General features: G+C 35.9%; 1 protein-coding gene across 1 annotated transcript; it reads left to right on the plus strand.

Moving 5' to 3' along the window:
- The first annotated feature begins 1857 nt into the window (after nt 1-1857).
- LOC114717554 (structural maintenance of chromosomes protein 4-like) lies at nt 1858-11322 on the plus strand. Its single transcript, XM_028902739.1, is given in 28 exon segments — nt 1858-2042; nt 2384-2473; nt 2626-2727; nt 2853-3029; nt 3111-3241; nt 3498-3576; nt 3651-3808; nt 3907-3982; nt 4119-4247; nt 4324-4468; nt 5124-5254; nt 5487-5542; nt 5545-5747; nt 6435-6568; nt 7251-7409; nt 7778-8086; nt 8166-8342; nt 8473-8556; nt 8634-8843; nt 8951-9040; nt 9123-9244; nt 9319-9474; nt 9560-9667; nt 9821-9881; nt 10351-10485; nt 10627-10714; nt 10802-10874; nt 10975-11322. Coding segments are annotated over 28 exon segments (3627 nt in total). The 5' UTR covers nt 1858-1919; the 3' UTR covers nt 11096-11322.
- Nucleotides 11323-11350: the final 28 nt, after the last annotated feature.

Below are 11350 nucleotides of genomic sequence, written 5' to 3' on the forward strand. Positions count from 1 at the left end.
TATTCAGACGTGTTATTTACAATCAGAACTTGTTATTTCCTAATGTATTGTTGTTATCACCTGGAACAAGAGTAAATGGTTAACTTATATTTTTTTTTTGCATCATAATGTTAACAAAAATTTGTTGCTCAATGGTCACTTCCTTATTTTGGGAAGCATTAGGTTGAGGGATCAATCCCCCCAACCTCACTTCTCCACTATTAAAAAAAACAGTTGCAAAAAAAAAAAAACAAGTTCTTATTTCTAAAAGAGTTGCTTTGGTTCGACGTGGCGCTTAAGATAGAAGTTCATTCTAGGCTGCCACTCACCCAGACACATGCTAAATAAAAAAAAAATTAAAGAGGGGTATTTTGGTAATTTGGCCATGATTTCATTTAATTACAATTTGATACCGGGTCCTCATGGTAATTTGGCATATTCAGGTGACCATAGAGTGATTTTGCTAATTCAAGAGTCTTTATTTGTGATCTCCCCTTACATTTACCGCAACAATAATTGAAGCGCACGACACAAAGTTGAGAAATTCATGAGAGGTAACGCGTGTATTCTGACTGAATGTCAAAAAAGCGAAGTCTGATGCGGGGGTGTTTAAAGTAAAAAATACTATAGTTTTAAAAGCGATTTTACAGTATATTAAGTAAGTGGACGAGAAAAATTTTATCTCGACTTACATAAAAATATTTTTTAAAGGTGCTTTTTGAATAAACCAGACAAAATAGCATTTCACATTCGATTATTTTTCCAACCAACAATTTTGTCCTAAAGAAGAACATGACAAGTTAATATTCCCTAGGTGCTATTCTTCCGGTTCTTAATATAGGACTCAATTATTGAGTTGGTTTTGATCCTAAATATAAGACTTATTTATCATATTTATTAATTTTATCTAAATTACCTCTATGTATACTCATTCAACCATAATCAAGTAGAAGAGGAAGATGGGGTATTAAAAAAGACGATTATGATATTTTAGGGAAAACGTGTCACATTTCTTATAATTAACTAACTTACCTAACTTCCTTAATCTAATCAAATTAGTTAAATAGGTCTTATATTAAGGATTAGAGGAGTATATGTGAATGGATACAGTTCTATTTACAAGACATATTTAAAGAACATCTGGAAATTTAATTTTTTTTAATTTTTACCTTCATTAATTACAAATTACTCCTCTAATTTTATTTATAAGTAATTTTTGACATGTTTTATATGAAAAAAACTTAAATTTTATTGACTCTCATTTAAAATTTAACAATTTTTTTAATTTTATCTCTATTTAATATATATTATGCCATGAGAACAAAATCAATTTAATAATAAATAAAGAATAAAATTATATATTCATGTTAAAAATTTCTTTCCTTACCCTATAAATAGAGTTAGAGGATTATATTTTTAAAATAAAATAAAATATATTTTTACTTATTATTATTTTTAATTTATTAAATAAGAAAAATTAAGAACTGAGTTTGGAACCGAATTGCACCAAATAATAGTTGAAGAATTAAGTCACAGCTGAGTTAAAATTTGAAGGATTAAAATGTTAATTTTTTCCAAAAAAAAAAAAACTCAAGCTTTTTACCATCCAAGTTGGCTCCCCACTGGACGGCTGGACCTAGGTGAACTCTTTTTCTGCCGTAGACTAGGCTGCATAACATTGGGCCACTTGGGCCTCTAAGTCCATTTGCTGAAAATTTAAAAGACGATGCGATTGAGTTCCCGCCAAAACAATCCCGCTACCAATAAAATGACCAAAAAAACCTTACTGGCAGAAGTGTCGGAAGAAGCGCTGAGGCTATTTTCTTGCTTATGCTAAAATTCAAACTCAAATTCTGCGGAGTGCAAATCAGGTTCAGCCGTTGAAGGATTCTGGGTTCTAAGTTGACTTGGACTTGGAAATGGAACCGCACGAAAAGGCTATGGCTGATGATTCTGACTCAGCAGCTGGAGGATTCAGACGGCCCAGGCTCTTCATCAAAGAAATGGTCATGAAAAACTTCAAATCTTATGCTGGCGAGCAACGAGTTGGCCCCTTCCACAAGGTTTTGCATCTTTTCACGTCTCCTCCATGTTTAACCTAACTTTTCTTCAACTGGTTCTATGTATATGGAAATTTCGCCGGTGGCCGCAATTTCACGGTGATGAACTTGATCAAAACTAGAATAACACTCCATTTAGGTACATATTAGGTCATGTTGTCAAGTATCCGTTAAAATTTGCATCTTTAGGAATCTAAAGAAGCATCTTTGAGGCTTCCAATTTGGTTGTTCGTATTTGTCCAAAACAGAAAATCGCAGTTTCTCGTAAATTTTATGAGCATAAAAAGGGCTCTGTTTCCACTTCTATAATTTTAACTTGTTTTCCCACTCATCCTGGGTCTTAGAGCTTTTCGGCTGTGGTTGGACCTAATGGGAGTGGAAAAAGCAATGTGATCGATGCCATGCTCTTTGTGTTTGGGAAGCGAGCCAAGCAGGTGTGTATCTGTGACCTTATGATTCATCCTTGTGCTGTAACTTTTACCCATAACGGGAGAAATTAATGAACTGGTCAATCATTTAGAAAATAATTTTTCTTTTCTTATTTTCTTCTATTTTACTCTATCGTATGGGAACTGTATACTTGCAGATGCGACTGAACAAAGTTTCTGAGCTTATCCACAATTCTACAAATTACCAGAATCTGGACAGCGCAGGGGTTTCTGTTCATTTCCAGGAAATTGTTGATTTGGTACATATTTTTATCATGGAATTTTTTTTTTTGGGTTTTTAAATATTCTCTTCCTATTACACTACAGATAAGAAACAACGAGGCACAGCTAAAGTAAACCAATGACTAAATTATTGCGCTTTCAGGATGGTGAAACATATGAGGCTGTTCCAGGGAGTGACTTCACAATCACTAGGGTGGCCTTCCGTGATAACTCATCAAAATATTACATTAATGATCGCCTCAGTAATTTCACTGAAGTTACTAAGAAACTCAAGGGCAAAGGTGTGGACCTTGATAATAATAGGTTCTTGATCCTTCAGGTTAGGATTTTGTTGTATGGCACTTTATTTTTTAGGTATGCTTCTATCCATCTCTCTGGAAGTTGGTGTGCTTGTTTTCAGGGTGAAGTTGAGCAAATTTCACTTATGAAACCAAAAGCTCAAGGACCACATGACGAGGGTTTTCTAGAATATCTCGAAGACATCATTGGGACCAACAAATATGTTGAAAAGATTGATGAATCGTATAAACAGTGAGCACTCTTGGTCTATTTCAATATGCATATAATGTGACTTTCTTGATGATCGCAAAAATTTAGACTTACTTGTGGCTGCTTTTGTATGATTGGATTTTCTGGAATTTCATAGAGATTAAATTTCGTGCAACTTTACTTCTGCTTGTCTTTGTGGTGAAAAGATTTATTTTCTATGCGGACATAGTCTTTAGTTATATTCTAACTTTGAAATCAGGATATCTAATTGCTTCAAAGGATATCTTTGATATTTTAGGTTGGAGCTCCTCAATGAAAGAAGATCGGGAGTGGTACAAATGGTCAAGCTAGCTGAGAAAGAAAGAGATAGTTTGGAGGCATGTATATGACGTGGTCACATTCATTTGTTGTTTGATTTCAGAACAACATTTAACAGTTCTTCCTGGGACAGGATGTGAAGAATGAAGCAGAAGCATACATGCTGAAAGAGTTGTCTCTTCTAAAATGGCAAGAGAAAGCCACACAACTGGCTTATGAAGATAGCTCTGGAAAAATGGAGGGGCTACAAGGAAATATTTCTAGCCTAGAAGAAAATCTCAAGAATGAAAGGTAGTGTAATTTTTGACTCGTAACTTACTAACTTGTGTTTTATGCATTTGTAGTCGAAAATGTGTTTTCTTTATTAAGGACTTGATGTGTGATGCCAGGGGCAAAATCCAAGAAAGTAAACAAACTCTGAAGGAGCTTGAAGCTAAGCACAACAACTATATGAAAAGACAAGAGGTTTGAATGTCTTGGAGATAGTTTATATCAGTTTGCTTGACATGATGTATCACTGGTTATAAGTTTTAATTACTGGGCTTAAGATCGAGCATGTAGGTTATCTTTTGGTCAATTTTTCTTCCATTTTGTTGAGCAGGAGCTAGATAATGATATGAGGAAGTGTAAGGAAGAGTTCAAGGAGTTTGAGAGACAGGATGTTAAGTATCGGGAAGATTATAAGCACATTAATCAAAAGATCAAGAAACTGGCTGAAAAAATTGAAAAGGTAAGAGGGAGTTGTAGTTTACTGCAGCTGATCATATCGGCAAATGGTGCACCTTATTCATTTGTTCTTATTTCAGGATTCATCAAAAATTGAAGCCCTAGTGAAGGAGGGTGAGGAATCAACTAATATGATACCAAAGCTTGAGGATGCTATCCCAAGGCTGCAAAAACTATTACTGGACGAGGAGAAGGTTTTAGAGGAAATCAAAGGAAGTTGTAAAGGTGGAGCCCTGTCGTTTTCTATTCCATGAAATTGGAAGGTTCTTTTGTGTTTTGATCAAACTTTGTTGAAGCAGTAATGCACCAAAATCAGCCCTGCCTTCCGTTATTTTTATCGTATGTGAACACTTCTGATTTGTTGATACTATAGTTCTGTCTTGATTTTGATAGAAGGACGATGGAATCATGGCAACATACTGTTCTGGTTTTTCAGTTTGAATAATCTGTGTATTGTCACAGTATAACTGTTAAGGGCAAAATTTTGGTCTGATCGGATTTGATATAATTTGCTGATTTTGATTCTGATATTGATATATGCAAGCATATGGTTTTGTCATACAATATTAGCCTGCATCATATTGATATAAATTATTTTCTTTGAGCTTTATTTGTGCAGAAGTAGCCTATAAATTTGGTTTTATTTGCTTGTTCAGAATTCCTGAGAATCCTAACAGTCTTCTGCTGTATATTAGATCTATACCTTTTCACTTCAGTCTTTTTGATGGTGAATGGTCTCTGTTCTCTCTTTTATTTATTTATTTCATACCTTTTATATGATTGGATCTGCAATTTTATATGCAGTGGTGGTGTTTGTTTCTAGATTTTTCATTTCTTTCCTTTGCTTTGTTCAAATTTATGGTTATTGATTGGTAAGCAGCTGAAACTGAGAGATACCGCTTGGAGCTTGCCAAAGTTCGGGCCGAGCTAGAGCCATGGGAGAAAGATTTGATCGAGCACAAAGGAAAACTAGAAGTTGCATGTGCAGAGAGCAAGCTTTTGAATGAAAAGGTGTTTCCCCCTTCTTTCATTTAACTAGCCCTTGTAAGAAAGTTCACTACTATGGTGATTTGTTTCCCTTTTGCTTGGAAGAAAGTATCAATGGACATTGACAAAAAAATCAAAGCTCCTTATCCATTTTCTTTAAAAGATTTTTCTATTCGCATTTAAGGAGAAGGCACAAATGATACTGTTCAGAATTTATCATATCTAATAGTAGGTTGAAGGGGTTTTTTTCAATCAGCATGAAGCTGCTCGTGGAGCTTTTGAGAAAAAACCAGATGCAAAATATATTGGAAACAAAGAGTATTGCTCAAGAGTGCATAGAAAAGAACAAGCGTGATTCCTCTCGAACAAGCTGCTAGACAAAAGGTTGCAGAACTGAAGTCTACTATGGATTCTGAGAAGAGTCAAGGATCCGTGTTAAAGGCAATCTTGAAAGCCAAGGAAACCAAACAAATCGAAGGAATTTATGGCCGCATGGGTGATTTAGGTGCTATTGATGGTGAGTTTTTTCAATTGTTCTTCAAGCTTCAGTCCTTTTTTTTCTCCCAGACACTCCTGGTTTTGGAAGGTACTATTCTTGACTTTTAAATTTACAAGACTGATCTGATCTAAGTAATGGTAATAATTTCATGAGGAAGGAGATACATTTATCATATTTTGGCCCTCTTTGTCGCGATGGAACCAGGAGGAAGGGAGTTGAAGTGGAGGTGGAATTAATATTTTAGGCTGTTTGGTATCTCTGATGTAGACTTCCATGGAAGTCCACTTCCATTAAAGTAGTGGTATAAACTTAGGCCAGCCTGTTGGGCCTTGTGGTTTGGTTCTAACTTATTCGGTATGGTCCCATTAAAGTCTTGAGCGGTCTTTCATTAAAAAGAGGACATAATTCAATAACTAGCATTATTCTCCGTGCTAGGCACAGGATCAAACGCAAGCTAGATACCATTCAGAAGTCAATTGGCTTCCTATGACTTCTATATATGAATATGTATAAATGACCTACCCGTTGCTAAATTGGAAAATACGGATGACGACTATAACTCAAGGAAAATGAAATCTGTAGTTGCTCAGTTTTCCTATTAAAAAGTTTATGGTGTTCTATTTTTTATAGGTAAAACATGTTATCAAACTTTTATCTGATCAATGCATGTCAATATATTGACTTCTCATAAACCGATCATTGCAGCAAAATATGATGTTGCAATATCAACAGCATGTGCTGGACTTGATTATATCGTGGTAGAAACGACCAACGCTGCACAAGCATGTGTTGAGCTACTCCGAAGGGAGAATCTTGGTGTTGCAACTTTCATGATATTGGTATTGTCTATGGTTTTTTAGTGGTTTTAGTATATCATGAATAGTATAGATAATATTGTTTTTAAGTTGGGCCCTCAGCTGATCTAGTAGATTTCGTGGTAGAAACGACCAACGCTGCAAAAGCATGTGATGACATACTGCTTGTTTAGACTTGAGACTACTGGCTGTTCAATCTACTCATTATACCTTAAATATCTGTGCAACTAACTTCAAAGTAGCTTAACTTTTCCCCCCAAACTGAATTGAAGATTCAGATATCCGCCTCCCTTCCCCCACCGGAAAAAATTGGAGATTCAGATGTAGATGGTTGTTTTAAACTGACATATTTAATTATCTGAATCTCAGCTCTGGAACTTTTTAGAAGGCCATCTTCAAGAATGTAATACTTAATATTGGTTAATTTATATTTATAAATTTATAAAGGAAAGTCCACTCGTGGGAGCAATTTAATTCTGACTACGGGAACGGAAGCAACTGGTCCACCCTTTTAAATGATACTTTGTTTTAATTGATCTTAGTGTACTCTTGATTGAATACAAAGCCCCAGTGACCAATCATGTCTCAGTTTGTTCTAATGGTTTTGATATACGTTGTTCATTTTTTTTTTTTTTTGGGAAATTCTGATAATACTTGAAAGTGCTTAATATTTTATAATTGTAGAGGACATTATTTTCTTATCCAGGAGAAACAAGTCGATCTTCTTCCAAAGTTAAAACAGAACGTAAGCGCTCCAGAGGGAGTTCCACGCCTCTACGATTTAGTGAAAGTTCAAGATGAGAGAATGAAACTTGCTTTCTTTGCAGCACTAGGGAACACAGTTGTAGCTGATGATCTTGACCAGGTCAGGATCCATTTCTTAATGGAATTTCTCTACTATTATTATCTTTAAATCGTAATGCCTAGTTTCATCCATGAAAATTCGTTCTGCAGGCTTGTTGATATAGAGTCTCTGTTTTAGACTATTGGCTGATGACACATTTTGTTGCTTGGTCCATCTTTGTTGCTCCGAATTTGCTTGCATGTTTATACCATGAAGTTCATTAGCAGAAAAATACAAGGAGATAATAATTATTTCCTGGGGCGTGTTGTTTTGTGCCATGTTCCTGCAGAAGTATATGGCATGGAACTTATGTTTCCCAACATATTTGTAACTATTCTTTTCAGTGAGGGAAAAAAATGAAGTAACATGTTTTTCTCTTTTAATTGTAGGCAACACGTATTGCATATGGTAGAAACAATGATTTTCGCCGAGTTGTTACTCTAGATGGTGCACTTTTTGAAAAATCTGGAACAATGAGTGGTGGAGGCAGTAAGCCACGTGGTGGTAAAATGGGGACAGCAATTCGAGCTAGCAGTGTGTCACCAGAAGCTGTTTCAAATGCTGAGAGGGAATTGTCTGGGATGGCTGATAAATTGAATGCCATTCGCCAAAGGATCCTGGATGCAGGGCGGCGATACCAGGCCTCAGAGAAAGCTGTTACAGCCTTGGAAATGGAGTTGGCTAAAACACAGAAGGAGGTAATGCTTGTTTCACATTCTCAGTAAGGTTACATTACTTGGGGTTGATATAGCACGTTGAGTACTTTTCCCTCAACAGGTTGACAGTTTGCATTCACAACATAGTTATATTGAAAAACAACTTGCTGCTCTTGAGGCTGCCTCACAGCCAAAAAAGGATGAGCGTGACAGATTGGAACAGCTGAAGAAGATTATTTCTACTGAGGAATTGGAAATTAATAAGCTTATTGATGGGTCTAAACAGCTGAAGGAAGAGGTTGGTTGGTTTCTTGTTTATGTTCTTTTGCCTGGCTAGTTTTGCACTTGATTTTATTCTAGTGTGATAGAATCTTGAAATTGGACTCTACTTACTTTCATTCTTGCTTATCCTTCACCTTTTTTTCAAGGCTTTGAAGCTTCAAAGGAATATTGAAAATGCTGGGGGTGAAAGATTGAAGCTACAGAAGTCAAAGGTCGAGAAAATTCAATCAGTAAGCATCTACAACACTGGGAATGATCTTCAGATATATTTGATATATTGCCTGTGCTAATGGCATTCAATTACTAGGATATTGATAAGGATAACTCGGAGATTAACCGCCACAAAGTCCAAATAGAGACAGGACAAAAAATGATTAAAAAGTTGACTAAAGGAATTGAGGAATCTAAGAAGGAGAAAGAACGGCTAGGTGAGGAGAAGGAAAAGTCAAAAGCTACCTTCAAGGAAATAGAACAGAAAGCATTTGTGGTGCAAGATAATTTTAAGAAAACACAAGAGGTTTGCCCTTTTTCCTTTCTTATTGTTATATGAAGTTGACACAATAATATGTAGAGTAAACAATGCAACATATCTTTTCGTGTCATTTGTATATTACTGCCGTACAGATGCTTGAAAAACACACAGAAGTCTTGGATGAAGCAAAATCTGAGTATGATAAGGTGAAGAAAACAGTAGAAGAATTGCGTGCTTCTGAGGTACTTTCTGTTGTGGGTGTTTTCTTTTGATTTCATATTACTGTGTAGCATGGAATTTATCTTGGAAGCAATGATTTCCCAGGTTGACGCTGACTTTAAATTGAAAGACATGAGGAGAGAATATAAGGAGTTGGAAATGAAGGGGAAGGGTTACAAGAAAAGACTTGATGAATTGCAAACAGCTCTTCAAAAGCATCTGGAACAGTATGTCATTTGGTAATTACATGGAATATATAGTCTTGCATTCTCAAGGTTCTGAGATTGTAAATTTGTTGCAGAATTCAGGTTGATTTGGTGGATCATGAAAAGGTTCAGGCTACACTGGCTGAAAATAAGCTTAATGAAGCTTGTGGTCTGAAAAAGGCCCTTGAAATGGTGGCATTGCTGGAAGCACAGATGAAGGAGATGAATCCAAATCTTGATTCGATTTCAGAGTACGAGTTTGCAAGTTTATTAGGATTTTTTTAAAATTATCTTCCCTTCGGAATTTGCATTGATGAACTTACTGTTGATTATCAGATATCGTGAGAAGGTATTGTTATACAATGACCGGGTTGAGGAACTTAATAAAGTCACTCAGGAGCGGGATGATATTAAGAAGCAGTATGATGAATGGAGGAAGAGAAGGTCTTCAAACTCTTTTGTTCTCTGTATTCATTTCATCTCTCCTTTTGTGACAATAATCTGTCAAATTTTCCACTATCACCCCCAAAAAACCAAACTCTGCCTTACGTAAAGTTGCCAGAGTACACTTAACCTTTGCTGAATTTGTTATTTCAGATTGGATGAATTTATGGCAGGATTTAATGCCATATCTTTAAAGTTGAAAGAAATGTATCAGGTTTTGGATCATCTCTCTCTCTCTCTCTCACACACACACGCACGCACGCACCCGCACACGCAGTCACTCACTCGCTCTCACCCTCTCACACATGCATAATGTTCAAACCCCTTCTGATATAAGTATTAATTAAAGATATGCTTGATTTCTCATTTTCCTTAGTTTAAATTGTTGTACTTGCGAATTCTATTACAGTTTGACCCTTATTCCCATCACCTGGCATGATTTGCATGCCTATCTGATTTTGCATTGCTGGCAATATGGTTCTGAATCTAGAGAACTTTTCCATCGAAATGTCTGGTTTAGTTCCTTTTTCAGAATTTTCCAATCAATGCTCCTTCTTTTATTTTGGTTCTTCTTGCTCGTTTATGCCTCATTCAACTGTCTTCCTTTGCATGTTTAATATCATGTGCACACAGCTTGTAGGGTTGTAACAATTAGCTCGTAATTCCTCTTTTGCGTCTTGCAGATGATCACACTTGGAGGTGATGCTGAACTTGAACTTGTGGATTCTTTGGATCCTTTCTCTGAAGGTGTTGTGTTCAGTGTTAGACCGCCAAAGAAAAGCTGGAAGAATATTGCAAATTTATCTGGTGGTGAAAAGGTTAGTTATCAAACTTGTTGGGACTTAAGCTTTGATTTGATTCAAACTTTAAGGATTGCAAATTATGTTATGAGCATGTCTTCTATTTTCTGGGCTAACCTGCAATAGCATGCCGTTTTAAATTCTTTCATTTACTTGCAGACTCTTAGCTCATTGGCGCTTGTTTTTGCTCTTCATCATTATAAGCCTACCCCAGTTTATGTAATGGATGAAATTGATGCTGCTCTGGGTACTTTTTATTAACCTTGTTCAATTCATTAAATGCGTTTTTTTCATTTGCATTATAATTAATTTAATGGGTTGTTTGGTGTGATAGATTTCAAGAACGTATCTATTGTGGGGCATTATGTAAAGGACAGGACTAAGGATGCGCAGTTCATTATCATAAGGTTGGTTGGTTGCCCACCTCAAGGTTCTATTTAGGATATGATTATTGGTGCAGCTGACGATGATTACTGTACTTACCATGTTATGTTTTGCCTTGAACAGTCTCAGGAACAATATGTTTGAGCTGGCAGATCGACTAGTTGGGATTTATAAAACTGATAATTGCACCAAAAGCATTACTATAAATCCAGGAAGTTTTGTATTATGTCAAAAAGCTGCTTGATGGGATTTGTCACTAATTATGTTGTATAGGAGATGCTTCGTTGCCATGGCTCATGTACTGGTTTTGCATAATATTGTATTATTGTTATTTATACAGATAGACGTGCTCTAATTGATGTAACGTATCTATCCATCCATCTTCTACTCTTATATCTATAAAATCTGGTAATACCCGATGTCAAAACAGGTCGGGTTGCTTATTAATAGAATATCTGATTGGCAATTAAATGGCCATCCAGTTGATACTTAATACTAC

This window comes from Neltuma alba, unplaced genomic scaffold (genome assembly GCF_004799145.2).
Source record: "Neltuma alba isolate B1F8T4 unplaced genomic scaffold, ASM479914v2 tig00011754_pilon, whole genome shotgun sequence".
NCBI classification, from domain to species: Eukaryota; Viridiplantae; Streptophyta; class Magnoliopsida; order Fabales; family Fabaceae; genus Neltuma; species Neltuma alba.